The following is a 17,817-nucleotide window of genomic DNA, read 5'->3' on the forward strand; positions in this document are numbered from 1 at the left end:
TTGGCTGGAGCTGATTTATGTGCAGTACACTGTGTGGTCAATTAAGCAGAAGCTGTATAACTGTTTTCTGTGGTGATCTAAGACCCAGATGGGTTTCATTTGCATTGGGGTTTAGCCAGTTGAGCTAAATGAGTCAGGTGCTCACTTTAACACGGTGGCACATGTCTGTAATCCCAATGCTATAAACGATAATTAGGAGGTCAAGGTCATCTTCAGCTACATAGTACGTTTGAGGCTCGTCAACACCCAACCACCATCACCACCACCACCACCACCACCACCAGAAAACTCAATAAGAAAGATAAACATGCCATGTAAAAACAGGCCCCAGGGGGCTGGAGAGACCACTCAGTGGTTAAGAGCATGCACTATTCTTGTTGATGACCTTAGATCAGTTTCCAGATACCTCACAAGCACCTGCAATTCTAGCCCTAGAGGCGCTAATGCCTCTGACCTCTAAGGCACTCAAAGTACATGTGGTCACCGTACACATAATTAAAAAAAAAAACTTAAAAAAATATGCCACAAACACATAAGAGTGATACCTTTTCTGATCTGTAACATGGTTCATTTCAGTTATGCTGGCAAATTTTGAGAAAGACCTTGGGGGGGAGTAATATATCACAATTAGTGATAAATTATTAAGTAATTAATAATACTTAATGATTAATTCGTATGATTACTAAATTACTATATCACTATCAAATTAGCTAGATTAGCTAGATTAGATCAGGACCCCGGTGATGAAAATGGGCACGCAATGGCAGCTTGAAGGGGGTGAGGCAGGGGTCTCAGCTCATTTTGATATTTAACAGTATTTTTATCATGCTCATACTACTGGAGGCACACACGAAGCAGCAAGCTGGGAGGGCTGGGTGAGGTTGGCCTAGGAAAGGCCTAAGGAAGGGCCTCTGTGCCCCTTCATCTCTCCAGAGATGATTCTGTGTGTGGCCTGGGGGGAGGGGTCCCAGCCGGAGTGCATTTTGCTTTGGCCCCCAACCCCACAGAGCCTTGCCAATTCCCACCTCCCAAGGTTCGGAAATATCTGGTCCTGTGTCCTCCACTTCAGTCCCTCCCCCCCCGGGGGGGGGGGGGAGTCCTTTGGATGCCACATACGTTCTACTGCGTCTTGTCAGGGTGTCTGGTGCCCACTGAGTGTCACATTTTGTTCCCATGACACTGTTATCACATCCTTAGGGACACATGTTCATGGAGTGCTTGGCATTGTGCTGACCTGTGGTTCCTGTGGGTGATTTCTGACCTCTCAGAGGAGGTGTCCAGCACATCAGTGTACCTCTTCGATGCCTGCCTTGTGGGTATCATGGGGCAGCAGTGCTGTGACTCTGCTCCTCTCCTCTCTAGTCTGTGGCCTTTCAGCATGCAGGTGGCTGCTCAGTCTGCTCCCCCCCCCACTTCAGGCTTGGTCTTTGAGGTTGCCTGTATTTTCAACCTGTCCCCCCTCTACCTCAGACAGCAGGGGGACAGAGATTGCATCCGTCCTCCCAGGCTCTTTCCTGCCTGCTGCACACAGGCTTCTTCTGTGGGCTAGGCCTTATGCTGTAGCCACACGGGAGGAACAGGTGTCAACAGACTTTGCCATTTATTAATATACCAACGTGTCTGTCACATTAGGAGTCATAACCTGCTAGAACCCAGAAATGAGATGTCTTCAGAGTTCTCAGAGAGAAACTTCTGGATGGGGGACTTCTGGTTTCATGGATATCTGATGGCTCTTGAAGGAAGGCAGGTTCTCACAGGAAAGGAGTGGACTCGGAAGTCGGTCTGGAAAGTCTGGCTTTGCAGGGAGAGTATTCATGTTCCCTCTGACTGAAACCCTTCCTCCTCTCCCACTCCTTCAGTTCTTGCTCCCTTCTCTGGCTTTCCTGTGAACCCAGCCAAGGCCTCCTTTGGCTGGAGAGGTACCAACACTGTGACATTACTATACTGTGGTTTCCTGTTAAGGGCTGACTCTGCCAGGGCTTGGGGTCAGCCTGCTGGCTACCCACTTCCATTCCCAACATCACTCTCTGGCTGGCCCAGCAGATCCTGTTGTCAAAGACCACTTTGTTTTGCCTCACAAAGGAAACACTGTGGGGTGAGGGTTCTGAGGCCTCTTCTGAGTGCTGCCAGGCCTTTGTGGCATCCTGCTTTCTCTATCCAGGATCCGTGGCTGAAAGCAAGCATAGTGGACAAGGCAGAGCGCCTACGGTCTGGCATAGCCTCCCCCAGCTGCTGCTTGGGAGGTTGTCTCCTTAGAGCTCACAGCTGCTCTTTCTTTGGAGCTGACGGGATCAGCCTTGCCTTCAGAAGTTGAGCAGCGAAGGTGGTGCAAGGGCAGTTCCTCTTCCTCCGAGTGGGTCTACTCATCCTTCTAAACTCCCCATGGGCTCAGGCTGGAAAGAGTTGCTATTCATGATCACATACCTGCTGTATGTGTGTGTTCGAATGTGTGTGCCCGTGCAAGCATGTACTAGCATGTGCATGCCTTCCTGGTGTTGGAATTATAAGTACAAGCCAGCACACCTGGCTTTTTTACGGGTTCTGGGGCTAGAACTCAGATTTTCTCTACTATGGCAAGCACTTTACTCACTGCCCTATTTCCTAAGCCTTACTGGCTTTTGGCTACTGCTTTCCTTCCTCCCTTCCTTCTCCTCAGTGAAGAAGATTCTAACCATAATACGCTTCTAGAGAGCCCAGTCTCAGGACTTAGAGTATCTCTGGTTTCCAGCTTTCCTGCCAGCCCCAACTTAATCTGATCTCATAATAAAAAAAAATTGAAACATATTTCTAATTAATTAATGTTTTTTAAGATAGGGTTTCTTTGTTTAGTTGATTGTCCTAGAACCAGATCTATAGATCAGGTTGGTCACAGAAACTCACACGCCTCTGCTCTCCTATCCCCAAGTGCTGGGATTAAAGGCATGTGCCACCACTACCTGGCTAGTTTTTACATTTCTAAAATGCTTTCTTTGTTTTTATATTATGTGCATTGGTGTTTGCCTGCGTGTATATCTGTGTGAGAGGAATCACTTGGAGCTGGAGTTACAAACAATTGTGAGCTGCCATGTTGGTGCTGGGACCCGAACCTGGGTCTTTGGAAGAGCAGCCAGTGTTCTTAACCACTGAACTGTCTTTCCAGCCCCTTTTATATATACAGGTGTTCTGCCTGCGTATATGCCTCTAAATCATGTACATGCAGTGCCCGAGGAGGCCAGAAGACGCTGCATTTCCCTAGGATTGGAGTTAGTTGTTAACCACCGTGGAGGTTGAGGGATTCCAACACTAGCCTTCTAGAAGAGCAACCAGTGCTGTTAACTACTGAGTCATCTCTCCAGCCCTAATGTACAACCTGGCTGGCTTTGACCTTGGGGTCTTCCTGCCTCTGTCTCTTTAGCATATGCTATGGGCCTATTACAGCTGGCCCGTCTGTCCTAAGAAACACACATTTCTTTCTAAGGGAATTCTGTAGCTGAGTTGTATTTACAGGATTAAGTTTTGGACGATGATGTGCTTTTGAGAGAGCAGTGCAGGTCCATGAGCGTAGGGGCCCATTGTGTCCAAATGACAGTGGGCTCACTGAGAGCAGGAGGCGTGATGTAGTTATCGTTAGAGGATGGCCTTGTTCCATCCTCCCCTTCTTGGAGTTACTGTTGTGCTTTTCAGACTAGTATCTGCTCCTTTTCTTTCCTCTAATTAACAGTCACATTTTGATGATCTGTCCATTTCTTTCTGATGCAGGGCTCTAGAGAACAGACCACTCTTTGTAGGGTTTAGTGGCCAACTTTTAAACCCCTCTTAAGTGACTACTAGAGCCATACAGAATTGTGAGGTAAAACCTGCCTTTCGGCAACCTGCCCCCCCAATGCCAGTCCTCATTACAGGCTCCACCCCAGCCCTACACTCTGGCTTTGGAGATGACTCACGGTCAATGTTTCTGCAGCTTTGCTGCATAGGTGCAGGAATGGAAGATGAGCGGAAGTTTGTTAGGAGGCTTTTGGGCTGTGTGAGGTTATTTCTTACCAGATTCCTGCTGTTTACCTCTGGACACTCTCCTCACCCGGCTTTTCTCCTTTCTTGCTGCCCACTTTCTATGGCATTCACGGGATTTATTTAGCAGTGCTGGCCACCCGCAGACTGTAAGGTAGGCTATAGTTGTTCCCTGTGCTTCCTTGGTTCTGTTGGCTGACTCCATGGGCTCTCAGTGCCTTCTCTCTGGCCCTTGGGTATGCTATCCTATCTACCTGCATACCTTCTGTGTACCTTCCTTTCCTGGTGCTGGGCACAAGGCTGTACCATCTCATTCCAGCACACTTCCCCATCACCCTCAGAGCCTTGCTTCTTTCTTTTCAAGGTGGCAGTTGGCTGGTTTGAGAAACACAGTAATGGACCTTGGTGGTGGGTCCATTATTTTGTTGGTGGGAGGGACTAACTTGTTCAAGTCAGAACCCCTGCCAGCGTCTGCCTTAACAGGGAGAAGACATAGTGATGGCTGGCCTTTCGTGTCGTCTTGGAGAGGGAACAGTCATGTCAGGTCAGGAGAAGTCAGGTGTAGGGGCTGGAGGAGCCCTTTCCCAACACCACACTACTCTGTCAGCGTTCCCGAATGCCCAGTGTGGGCACAGGCGATACAGCACTTGGGGCTAAGGAACAGGCTCTAGTCTTCTGACAGATGCTGGCAGAGAAGGAGCAAGGACTCAAAACGGGGCAAGAAAAAGGGCAGGAAGTCTGGGAGATGTAGATCCGAACACTCCTTTGCTTTCCAGGGGTTTTGTCCTTGGGATACCTAGATTGCTGTTTGTCTCTATGGGGTAGAGCTCTCCTGGCACTGAGCCAGTTCCCTGCTCATGCTCAGGATCACTGTTAGTGTGGTGATTCGGTAATTCATCAATCCGCTCTAAACTCCCTGGTGCCCACGTGACCGCTCTGCACCCACCGCATGCCTTATTTTAATGTCCTAGGCTGCTCAGTGGCAGGGCACTTCTAAACCTCCCTGCGGCTAACACACCCTCTCTCTTCTGATATTCCTGAATTATTACTTACTAAAATCGACATCCTAACTTGGTTGCCTGGACCCAGTTGGACAGCCCTCTCGGTCCATGCGCTCTGGGCTCCTTCACGTGGCTGTTCACTCTCGCTTCTCCATCTCTCAAGCCCCAACTTCCTGCTTCACCTTCTTTCTTCCAGTGGTCCCTTGCCGTGGAAATCTAAAGTCCCGTCTCTGTCTCCCTGCCCAGCCATTGGCGGCCGGTAATTTTATTTACCAATTAGAGCCGACTGGGGGTAGGGACGCTCAGCGTCTTACAGGCAGATGAGCAGATTTCTGTGTGAATTTTGGGAGCCGAATTAACACAAATAGCATGAGAACCAAACCACGAGTGTGGTTGGGAGACCAGGTGGATGGTTCTCACCAGCGGCTCTGTTTGTAGGCCATGGCCAGTGCAACTGTGGGGACTGCGTGTGCGACTCGGACTGGACTGGCTACTACTGCAACTGCACAACACGCACCGACACCTGCATGTCCTCCAACGGGCTGCTGTGCAGCGGCCGGGGCAACTGTGAGTGTGGCAGTTGTGTGTGCGTCCAGCCAGGTTCCTATGGAGACACCTGTGAGAAGTGTCCCACCTGCCCAGACGCCTGCTCATTCAAGAAGTGAGTGAACGGCGTGGAGAGAGCTGGGGGGCTGGAAGAAGGAAGAGGGCCCCTGGACCAGAACCCCGAACTCTCAGGGATCTGTCTTAGAGAACATTTTGCCAAACGCCCACTTTCCTTTGTTTCCCATGAACGCCTTCCTTTGGGGGAAGTTGGCGGTGGCACCAGATGAGCAGGGACCGAAGCGGAACCAGTCGGAGCAAGCTGTCTTCCAGAGTGGCATCATGAAGCCCTCTGCATCGGGAGGGGGATCAGATAGGACATTCTCCTAAATTTCCAGTGCAGCGTTCTGATTTCTATGGGAGGTTCAAGGGGCTGAAGTTTTGGTGGGCCTCTGGTGAAATGGGTATTTATCAGTACAGAGTTGTCCTGTTTGGCCGTTGAGGAAGCATCAGTCAGCACAAGTCTGTGGCTCTGCCATTGCCGGGTTCACAGTCATGCACTCTGAGCTGCAGTAGGGCCTAGTGCTTAGAAGAAAGAGCCTCATGCTGGGCTAAGGCTCTGTGCTCATTGTCTTGAAATTCTTAGGTCTGTTTGAACAGAGTTTTAATTTTTCAGTGGACTCTCAATTCCCATGACCAACTCTGACCTTAAACCTCTGAGAATTGGTGCGAAGTCACCATCACCTTCATCATCTCCTTTACCATCACCTTCACCCTCACCATCACCCTCAACATCCTTTTCACCTTCACCATCACCTTCACCCTCACCCTCACCATCACCTTCATCATCACCTTTACCATCACCATCTCCTTCACCTTCACCATCACCTTCATCTTTACCTTCACCCTCACCATCACCTTCACCATCACCATCACCATCACCATCATCTTCACCTTCACCATCACCTTCATCTTCACCTTCTCCTTCACCCTCACCATCACCCTCAACATCGTTTTCACCTTCACCATCTCCTTCACCTTCACCATCACCTTCATCTTTACCTTCACCCTCACCATCACCCTCACCATCACCTTCATCATCTCCTTTACCATCATCTTCACCCTCACCATCACCTTCATCATCACCTTTACCATCACCATCTCCTTCACCTTCACCATCACCTTCATCTTTACCTTCACCCTCACCATCACCTTCACCATCACCATCACCATCATCTTCACCTTCACCATCACCTTCATCTTCACCTTCTCCTTCACTATCACCCTCACCATCACCTTCACCATCACCTTCACCATCACCCTCACCATCACCTTCACCTTCACCATCACCTTCACCATCACCTTCATCTTCACCTTCATCTTCACCCTCACCATCACCTTCACCATCACCTTCATCTTCACCTTCACCATCACCCTCACCATCACCTTCACCATCTCCTTCACCATCACCCTCACCACCACCTTCATCATCACCCTCACCATCACCTTCACCATCACCTTCACCATCACCTTCATCTTCACCTTCACCCTCACCATCACCTTCACCTTCACCATCACCTTCACCATCACCTTCATCTTCACCTTCACCTTCACCCTCACCATCACCTTCACCATCACCATCACCTTCACTCTCACCATCACCATCACCATCACCTTCACCATCACCTTCATCTTCACCTTCACCATCACCCTCACCATCACCTTCACCATCTCCTTCACCATCACCCTCACCATCACCTTCACCATCACCCTCACCATCACCTTCATCACCATCATCATTTCTGAAGAAGCTCAATGAAGTCTATTCAATCATAGAGTTTCAGCATTCAGGAGCCTGAGGCAGGGGTTTCAAAAGTTCAAGACCAGGTTAGACTCTGTAGTGAGACTCTATCTCAGATCCAGGGTTGGATGGCCAGGTCCTCTCTTCGTTCCTGAGCTCCATGATACCTTCTGGGTATGTGGCATTTGTATGGCTGTCCCTTCCTCTCTTTAGTTGCCCTGTCCCCTCTCTTCTAGGGAGTGTGTGGAGTGTAAGAAGTTCAACCGGGGAACACTCCATGAAGAAAACACCTGCAGCCGTTACTGCCGAGATGACATCGAGTCTGTGAAGGAGCTGAGTAAGTCCACAGGTCTAAGAGTTTCACAAACCCAGAATGTGCGCAGTTCCATTTCTGTCTCCAAACCCACCAGCTTCCCTTTCTAAGGTGGAAGAGTAGTTCTACCTCAACAAGTGCCGCACAGGCCTGATGGGCAGTGGTCACATGGCGAAGGCTGGCTTCCTGAGAGTCTCCTTCGTCCTTGCAGATGTGTTCTGCAGCTCACACACTTCCTGCTAACTGAAGCCCCAGGCTCAGCAAGAGCCCGTGCAAGGATGTGCAAGTCAGATAATTCTTAATTTACTCTTAAAGGAGAGGAAGGTTACTCACTCCATTTTATAGATGAAGAAACCCGTAGCTGCTGTCCCTAGCTTAAGAGGCGAGTAAGTGACACTGGGCCCGGTGGCACACACTTGTCACCCTGTCACTCAGGAGTCTGAAGCTGGTGGATCTTCACTTTGAAGCAACCTTGGGCTATAGGCATGAGTGTTCCAGGCCAGACCCAGGTACAGAGCAAGACCTGTTCTCAAAAGCACGTGCTTCTCTTGCAGAGGGGCATGGGCTCAGTTCCCAGCACCCACATGGTGCCAGCAACCATCTCTAACTCCAGTTCCGGAGGATACAGTGCCCTCTTCTGGCCTGTTTGGGCACTGCACACTCATGGTGCACAGACATACACATGCAGACAAAATACTCATACACAGAAAATACAATCCAAATCTAAAATGTTTTAAGTAATGCCCAGGCTTTTGCTTATAGCTTGTTGGTTTGGAGGGAAACCTTCAGCCTTATGGATATGTGATCATGACAACTCCCCCATAGCTATTTTGACTGTCTGCACCCCCCTCCTCCCACCCTGAAGTAAGACCAAAGTATAAATAAACAGGGATCAGGTTTCTTATTTACTGTCATTCTGGTCTGTACTCCACGCTGTCTTTAAAGGACAGTATTTGCTGTTTTCAATATGTCGGCTTCGTTGTCTGAGTCGAGAGGGAGTGGGTGGTGCCCAGGAGATACCATCTCAGCACAGATGGCAATCGCCCGTGCAGAGGGGAAGTGCCTCTTCTGTGAGAGTTGCAGGAAGACAGTTTCGGCCAGGGGAGTGACAGGAGAATCAGATCTCTGGACCTTTGATATCAGAAGTAGGCTGCAGTGAGGTGGGTGGTTAGGGGTTGAATTCCAAGAAGTGTTTTTTCCTTGAGAGGAGGCCAGGCTTACTGTGATCAGTGGGGGTGGGGTGCTGGGGCTGTGGGGGAGGGTTTATCTGACTCTACTGAGTCTACTTCATCTATGAAAGAGAAACAATGGCCCCACCTAACGGGGAGAATTAAATGACATGAAACAGACAGTTGCTCACATAGTGGAGCTGTCTACCTCCCCCTTTCTCTGCTCGCCCAGTGGTTATCATTCATCTCCTAATGTGGTCCTCGTAGTTTTACCTTTCTGCATCCATTAGTATATGGCGGGGTGCACGCAGTGGAGAGTAACTAACCCACGGGGTCTCACAGTGACTAGCAGGTTTCAGAAGCCTGCAAAGCATGATGGGAGTCAGAGACAGGGCAGGGGCGAGGGTGGGGGAGGGGGAGAGGCACACCAGGTCAGAAAGAGAGGCGAAGGAACTGGAAGGCTGCACAAACCATCCGAGGAGCACCGAGGAAGCAAGCAGGTCAAGGGAAGAGGGGGGAGGGGACACCCACGGTGTGTCAGTGGTTTGTGTATACCGGGGACATCATCTTTCTTTCATAGGTGAAGATGGTCAGGGTACATAGGTAGGTGCCAGGTGGCATAGACAGGCTTTGAGTCAGAATGTACAATGCTCTGGTAGCACGCCCTGCTCAGAAGAAGAAATAAGAACCAAAAAGGGTCCGTGGGCAAAACAGGTCATCACTGATGGCCAAGCATGAGCTCCAACCTGTATGTGGTCTTGCCTAATGTCAGGCAGTTTCTGGTCATACACTTTGTAGATGTTCTTTGGCTGGGTTTGGGAAAAACTCTTACCTTCTGAGATTTTATTTGTTCCTTATTCTCCATATTCTTCCTTCCCGGTGTCAGCGGATACTGGCAAGAACGCGGTGAATTGTACTTACAAGAACGAGGATGACTGTGTCGTAAGATTCCAGTACTATGAAGACACCAGTGGAAGGGCCGTCCTGTATGTGGTGGAAGAGCCTGGTATGTGAGTCCCAAGGCCCCGCCCTTCCCTTAGGAGAAAGAAACGACTTGGCTAGGCAGGAATTTCTCCTCGTAACCCTTTCAAACAAAATAGGCCAAAGAGGCAAGCGGGTATACATTATTAAGTGCTAGCAAGAAGGTGCCTCACTGGGGCTGGAGAGATGGCTCACATGGTTAAGAGCACTTGCTGCGCTTTTAGAGGACCTGAGCTTGGTCCGCAGTACCAAGACCAGGTGGTTCACAAGTAGCATAACCTTTATATACGGGCTAAAGAATAGAAAGGCTACCATCTTCATTTTGCTTAGAGAGTCCCTCCTGAGAAAGCTGTTGTGGGAAGGGCAAAGAGGAGCCTGTGGATGTCTGTGAAGGAACACACATGTTAGGGTTTGACCACGGCTTCCTGCTCACCCCAGCCTAGCCGATGCTCTCAGCCCTTTGTCTCAGAAGGGTGTTAGGCCTTTGCTGTCGGCTCTGCCGTTACGTCACCTCTTTGCCATACAATCTGCTGGTGTTCCTGTTGGCTCACTAACCCAAATCATTTGGCTTTTGAGACTGGGAGCAAAGGTTAGAGTTATCTGATATGGCTGAATAATCCAGGGTCAGGGCATGGTCACGTTTCATGTTCTCAGCCAATCTATCTATCTATCTATCTATCTATCTATCTATCTATCTATCTATCTATCTATCTTTTTTCTTTTTTTAACACTGGGAAATGGGATTCCTAGGTCTAGCGACCTACGGGTGCACTTTGACTTTGTGGTGCTGGAAATAGAATGGGGGGGGGCTCCTGATGTGCTGTATTTAGAAGTTACACCCTCAACTGGATACCCACATTGCCAACCCTCCCTCCCCACTCTGCCTCTCCTTTTACCCAATCTCCACAATTTCCAGGGACTCCAGCTTGGAGCAGCCTAGGCAGCTGGGGCTCTGAAGCATAGGAAGAGATTATTCTTTCTCTTTGTCACCTCATGGCCTTGCAGATGTTTTCTTTGGAGGACTGAGTCACCGCAGGGCAGTAAAGAATATTTCCAAATGGATTCAGCCACACGGAATGGGCCTCTGAACTGGGCTCTCCTCATCCTTGGCTAGCGCTGCCAGAAATAACATGGCGTGTTTCACGCAATATTTAGTATACACACACTAAAATAACTTGTTTATCGGAAATCAGATCGATCTGGACTTCCTAACCTTTTGTTTACTACATCTGCTCACACTTCCAAGGTTTGTCTGGTTTTGGGTCACCCACTGGTTATGAGGGACCCTTCCTGGCGGTGACAGCCTGTTTTCCTCTAGGATTTCACCTGTGTTGCCCAGACCACTGTGTAAACAATTCACTTGGAGGTTTGAGGGTCAGTCCTATCCCAAGCTTTCAAAGAATTCACAGTTGTTTTTCCCAGAAGATCTGGGGCCCTTTGCTCCTGGTAATTTGGACACAAACCTCACAAGCTCCCCCAAGGAGCCCCTTAAGTATCGATAGGTTATAATTTGGTGGGTTGGGAAATGGCCAGAGTGGTTTGTGGTGGCAGTTGTTTTGTGTGGTATGTGGTGAGCCTAGGGTGTCTGTTTAGAGAAGGTGGGAGACAGAGTGGAAAGTGGGTGTGACTTCCTCTCATCAGCACCCATACACGAAAATACCTGGTTTCATAACACTAGAGGTTGCCAGCATGAAGTCACTTGTTAGACACCCGAGGTTTATGGGAAGTTGAGTTTTATAGAACAGAATCAGCTGACCCAGGGATAAGCATCACAACTGCTGTCTGCTTTGGTTTGATTTTAGATTAACAGTTTATCTTGGCTGGCAGGCTTCCTGGCCTCCAAGGATGCCGAGAAGGGCTGCTGAGTTTATAGCTCTCAGGGATGTACTGCACATGTGGACAGGACAATAAATAACAAGGCTAGCTGTGAGACACCACTCGTGACGATGGTGTTTATCGAGGAGTTAACTTTGTGCCAGGCACTGTTCTGAGCTCTTTATTTAGCTTTAGTCACTCCTCATCACAAGCTTTTGACTGTGAAGACTTGCTCCATTTTAAAGAAAAACGTGCAGGAAACAGACACCCAGAAAAGTTAACTGGAGGTCAGATAAGCAGTGTAAGCATTAAAGCCAGTATTCAAACCCAGGCCGTCTTGGATCCTGAATGCCCAGTGGCACAGACCCAAGGACCGCTAGCTAGTGGCTGCTCTACAGGAATGTGAGTTCCAGGATTAGCGTGTGTGTGTGTGTGTGTGTGTGTGTGTGTGTGTGTGTGTTTATGTGTGTGTGTATGTGTGTGTATTTGTAATGCTTGGGATAGAGCCCAAGGCTTCGGGGAAAATGACAAGCTGTTTAACACCAAGCTTAGTTGTTCCCCAAATCAATGTATTATTTTAAAAAAATGGGTTTAAGATTTATGAGTATAAGCGACTTGCCTACTTGTATGTGTGTGTGTGGCATATTCATGACTGGTTGCCAGTGGAGGTCAGAAGAGGGTGTCAGGTGATCTGGAGCTATAAATGGGTCTGAGCCACCATATTGGTGCTGGGAACTCAGTCTGGGCCCTCTGCAATATCAATGTGTGCTCTTAGCTTTGGAGCCATCCTTCCACTAAATTTTCAAATGTACACTTGAGCGAAGCCACACCAAATGGGTTAGATTCAGCCTGAGAACTTCAATTTGGACCACAGAGGGGAGATTGTTGTCCTAAAGTGTTAAAAAGTGACGAACTTACTGTTTTTAACGGTCCCATCTCCAGTTCTGTATCCCTTTTTTACGATCTCATTCCTGGACATTTCTGGTGACTCCTGCTCTCTGTCTCTCCCTCACAGAGTGCCCCAAGGGTCCTGATATCCTGGTGGTCCTGCTGTCGGTGATGGGAGCCATTCTGCTCATTGGTCTTGCTACTCTGCTAATCTGGAAGCTACTTATCACCATCCATGACCGGAAGGAATTTGCTAAATTTGAGGAAGAACGAGCCAGGGCCAAATGGGACACAGTGAGTGGCTGTGTTGTGTTTCATGTGCTCCGGAGTCTTTGGTTCACGAACCCGAGGAGGTTGAGGCAGCAGCTGCTTAGTGGCCGGCCAGCCTCGACAGTCTGTCCCCAGTTATCCTTCTGCTCTTGAAACTGGGAAACGTTTTGACTGTTCTTTTGTCTGTATGTGTCATGAGACCTCCTAATCTTCTACCTCACAGTGATCACATGCTGTGATCACTGAGCACACATAGGATATTGTGACAAAGGGAAAAGCTTGTCCAGTTGAGAGGACAGGACTAATCTGTATCAGGGACATACGACACACCGAAAGTGACATAGTAGCTAACGTTTCCTGAGGGCTCTGCAGAACTATTCTAAATGCTTCTGACAATCTCCGTAACAGCCCTTCTGATAGACAGTATTATTATTCCCATTCTTTAGTCAAGGAAACCGAGGGCAGAGAATTAAAGTAGCTTGCCTGACAAAGAAAGGGATGGGGTAATACAGGAATTACTTTCAGGGTCAACCTCTTAGATGTAGCGGCCTCACATCCGTTTACCTCATTTTTCTCCTTTCCTGCAAACGAGACGTGGTGGCTGCCAAACTGGGCTCCACTGGAGACCCCAGAATGCAGGTTAACCTGATTTAATTCATTCAAACAAGCGTCTAAATGACAAGAACCCCATGCATGTGTGTTTGGGCCACGGTGTGTTTTCAGAGGTCAGGGGACAGCCTGCAGGAGTAAGTTCTCACCTCCCACGTGGGTCCTGAGGGTGGGACTCAGCTGCATCACACCTGGCAGCAACCGTCTTTCTCCCATTCTGCCAGCTCATCGGATGAGCATTGCTTTGAGAACTGTCTGTCAATTTAATTTTAGTCTATTCTCCTTCAGTTCATTTAACTTTTCCTGGACCTACCAAGTGACCCGTTAACTCTCCAGGGTCCAGGGTTATGCTGAAGCGTTGTTCCTGGTGACCCCAAACTTTGTATCCACCGGACCCAAGAAATAGATGTTTCTGTTAAGACTTTGTAGCTCAGTGGTTCTCAGCCTTCCTAATGCTGCGCATCTTACGGTTCTCCCAACCAAAAAACTGTTTTGCTGCTACTTACCATCTGTAATTATGATGCTGATGTGCGCCAGTTGAGCCTCTGAGGGGCTTTTCTAAATTTCTTGAGTACCATGAAGGAGGACTCATTACTTTTTGTTAGGAAGTAACTCGGGAAACTGGCGAAGGCACACAACAGGTCTGTGGGTAGCAACTAATTTGAGAGATGAGACTAAAACCAAGAATTATTTCAGCAAAATCTGGGCTCTGTGTTCTGACCCTACCTGCTGCGTTTCTCCTTCTGGCCCCCGTTGCCTGCTGCTGCCTTGATGAAGGAAAAGAAAGAGCAGGGACAGAAGAGGAAATGGGAGAGATGGGGCAAAACGGTACACCATTCTGGGACTGCCAAAATATCCTTCCGCCCAAAGTGATGGGTTGAGTTAAAAACCCTTAGAAACAGTTGCAGACCAGCAACACACCATCCCTCTCCTCCCCTTCTTTCCTTTCTAATCCCATCCTAAGAGTAGCTGTGTAAATGTGAGAAGTGGCTGGTTTCCAACAGTTCACAGAGAAGGATGTCCTGGATAATATTCTCAGGTGATGTCTAACCGTTTGGGGTAAGGAAGTGCACGAAGCTGACCATGGATTCTCCTCTTTTTCCCTCTGCAGGCAAACAACCCGCTGTATAAAGAGGCCACCTCCACCTTCACCAATATCACCTACCGGGGGACTTAATGAGAAGAGGTCATCCTTAGACCGTCGTCACATGACACCAGGACTGTGGGAGTCTCTGCCATTACGTTTACAGAGGACATTTGTGTGTGTGTGTGTGTGTGTGTGTGTGTGTGTGTGTGTGTGTATGTGTATGAGAGGGGTTGGGGTGTGGGGTGGGGTGGGCTGGAAGAATGTCAATATGTGTGGATGTATCTCTCTGTGTGTACGTATCTGTTGCATGTGGGGAAACGTGTAATTTAAAACTTTCGATGTGTATCATAGGCAGAGCTACACAGCCTTTGTCCTCAGGATCCATCCCCAAAAAATTCTTCCTGCTTAGCTTGAGGGGACTCTTGATGCCTGGCAGGTGCTTATTACCTCCGAGAAGCCATCTTGTCATGTCAGCCCATTCTCCCGGAAGAGAAGGGCAGGGCTGAGGTCCCTCCAACCTCCATTCTGGAGGGAGTGATGCCAAGTCTTGGTTCTATACCAACTTTGTAAGTTTCTGGTTCTTGGACCTGACTGTCAACAACCACGGTAGAAAGTGGTTGGCGTTGAAGCTCAGTTGTATCTTCTGTGCCTCTGTCCACCGCCCCTCCCTCAGGCTGACGGCGGAGTTAGGGGAGAACCGGGTCCTCAAGAGTTGCCTGTGTCTTTTGCCAACACCTCAGTCCTGTGATGGTTCCCTCATAAGGAAAGTCCTTGTCATCTGGCTCTTTGGCCTGTTGAGCGTGAGGATGGTGAGGCCACTCAGGGGTCATATATGGTGTGTGTGTGTGTGTGTGTGTGTATGTGTGTGTGTATGTGTGTGTGTGTGTGTGTGTGTGTGTGTGTGTGTGTGTGTGCCAGCACCTCCAAGTTCATAATCGCAGCCATTCAGAATTGCTTCATTGGTAGCTCTTCCCTGGAAATTTGTGTACAAGTGTCCTTGTGTCAACACCATCTCTTACCTCCTGATTCTACACTCGCACAGCCACAGTGAGAGTGACCATCTTTCCAGGCACCTCCACATGCCTCATCCTATTCCTCTGTGTGCTTGCTACACCCATCCATGGGGGTGACTGTGTTTATCTACCTCTTCGGTGTCTTGGGAAGGAGTCATTCCCATGAGTCTGTTGTGCAAAGTGCCAGAGAGGAGTTGAAAGGCCAGTCAGAGCTGCGTGTGTGGCCTGTTCTCCTGAGGGCTGAGCAACCTCATTTTATCTCAGCCTTTAATCTGGGAGGTCACAAGTGCAGTTTTATTTTATTCCCTATGGGGACTCCCTGAACTATAATGAGGTCCAATCACTCTAAAGGAGCATATAAACATATATGCATTATTGTATTTGTAATTTTGTATGATGACAAAGGAGAGCATTAAAAAAAAAAAAAAAAAAACCACACACACATAGACTTCGGGGTTGCGGTTGAGACGTTTTAACATTTAATTTGGGAAAGCTGCTTTCTTTTCTCTGGAGTTCATCTTCCTTTAGGACCAGGTCGCTTGGAAGGTCTATTTCAAGTGTCAGTATTCTTTTAAAAGATGGGTTTCATGTTGTCTAGGATGGCCTTGAACTTGCTATGTAGCCAAGGATGACTTGAGCTTCCCATCTTCTTTGCCTCCTCCTCTCAGGTGCTACAATTAGTCATGTGCTCTTGTGCCTGTTTTGTGCAGTGCTGGGAATAGAACCCGAGACATTATGCATGCTAGGCGAAAACATTACCAACTGACCTGTAGTCCCAGCTTTAGTATCAACATCCTAAGATGCTGAGATTAAATATGGCATCAAGCATGCGGTCAAGATCTGTGTATATAAGGGGATGGGAATGTTGCTCAGTGGTAGAAGCAGCACTTATGGGATATCCTGAGTTTGATTCCCAGCACTGAAAATGTGTGTGTGTGTGTGTGTGTGTGTGTGTGTGTGTGTGTGTGTGTTGGGAAGGTGCTGTTGCTAGTGTTTGTCTTTCAGTTTTGAGACTGAATGCGTTGGCTTTCACAAGAGTGGATGCTATTCCTATAAATTGTCTCAGTGAGTTTCCTTCTTTCTCAGACTCCCTTCATCTTTTGTTAGTGGGTGCATCTCATGTAGCTCTTAGTTTTTGGTCCAGTTCCTTCTTTCTTGTTCACTCTGCATATGTTTGTATCTGTGTACTAGGGCGGATGGTCAGAAAGGAGTGGCTGATCCAGATGTTGGTGTGGAGAGCAGGCCCTGAGTACAGGAATATGCCAGTGACTGTCCTGTCTTGTCCTTGGGTTACTCTTGGCTTAGGTGGTGGGCATACAGTAGAGGGACCAAGGAAGGTGGTCAGAGATCCAACCTTTAGCTACTGAGGCAGAGTCCGTGAGAGGAGAGTGGGGTTTTCTTTACGGAAGATAGTTTAGATGAGGAAACTAGCAGAGGAGGAAGAAAATGTATTTCAAGGGTGAAAAGGTGAGTAGGACTCTTGTCTGTTTTGGAATGAGGCTGTACTTCTTGAGCAGCACTGTCGGTCAGTACACGGGCATACCTGTAGCCATTCACTCGGGAGGCCGAGGAACAGTCTGTTTGGTATCCCGAGGGAGAACATCTAGAATGGCTCTGGCATTGAATACACAGCACAGTGGGATTGTGCCCCCTCTCTTACAGGTGATTTCAGTCCAGCCTCAGTGTCTGAGGACAATAGGAACAAACTGAGCATGCTTGGCAGGTTGCTCTGTTCGACTCAGTTCTTTACCTCAGAGATATTCCGAAGCTGTCCACGACATCAGGATATTTCCCATTGTTCATTTCTGCTTGAAATCACTTTAAGTGCCTTCCTGACACTCTCACCACCTCCTCCGAGTTGTGTAACAGGGAATTAAATGTGCTTTCCAAAAGAACTGGCCGAAGGCTACTCCTGCGTTGTTATTTCTGTTTTTGCTGGGTGTAAAGAGTGTCATTACTTCAAAAGTGACTATAGCAAAAGCATGCTTCCAGATGACACAGACGTATGTACAGACAGACATAGTCAGACAGAAACACACACACACACACACACACACACACACACACACACACACACACGTGCACTCACAAGGAAATGAAAATTGGCAAGTCTTGTCTTAGAACCACAGTCACACCTCCTGAGAATGTTGAGTAGTTCTGGTGCTGTGGCAGTGTGGACCCAGAAACCTGGGGAGCACAAGGGAATCACATCATAAGGCCTCTTGATACGGTCCCAACACACGGTACACCAAAGACGGAAGAGGCTGCTGCCAGGGAACAGGACATACCCTTTTTACAGTAAACCTTGAAAAAAAAAAAAAAGGACACACTAAGTGTTAG

The 17,817-nt window shown here is 48.4% G+C and overlaps 1 protein-coding gene across 1 annotated transcript in view; it reads left to right on the forward strand.

The window, feature by feature from the left end:
- ITGB3 (integrin subunit beta 3) overlaps positions 1–14,606 on the forward strand; it is a 49,846-nt gene extending 35,240 nt beyond the window's left edge. The window contains exons 11-15 of the mRNA XM_080924638.1: positions 5,427–5,649; positions 7,569–7,669; positions 9,701–9,820; positions 12,626–12,792; positions 14,489–14,606. Of these exons, the coding sequence (XP_080780764.1) occupies positions 5,427–5,649; positions 7,569–7,669; positions 9,701–9,820; positions 12,626–12,792; positions 14,489–14,554 (677 nt within the window). The 3' untranslated portion in view covers positions 14,555–14,606. The remainder of the gene's footprint in view (positions 1–5,426; positions 5,650–7,568; positions 7,670–9,700; positions 9,821–12,625; positions 12,793–14,488) is intronic.
- Positions 14,607–17,817: the final 3,211 nt, after the last annotated feature.

This window comes from Micromys minutus, assembly GCF_963924665.1.
Source record: "Micromys minutus genome assembly, chromosome: 10".
Taxonomy (NCBI): Eukaryota; Metazoa; Chordata; class Mammalia; order Rodentia; family Muridae; genus Micromys; species Micromys minutus.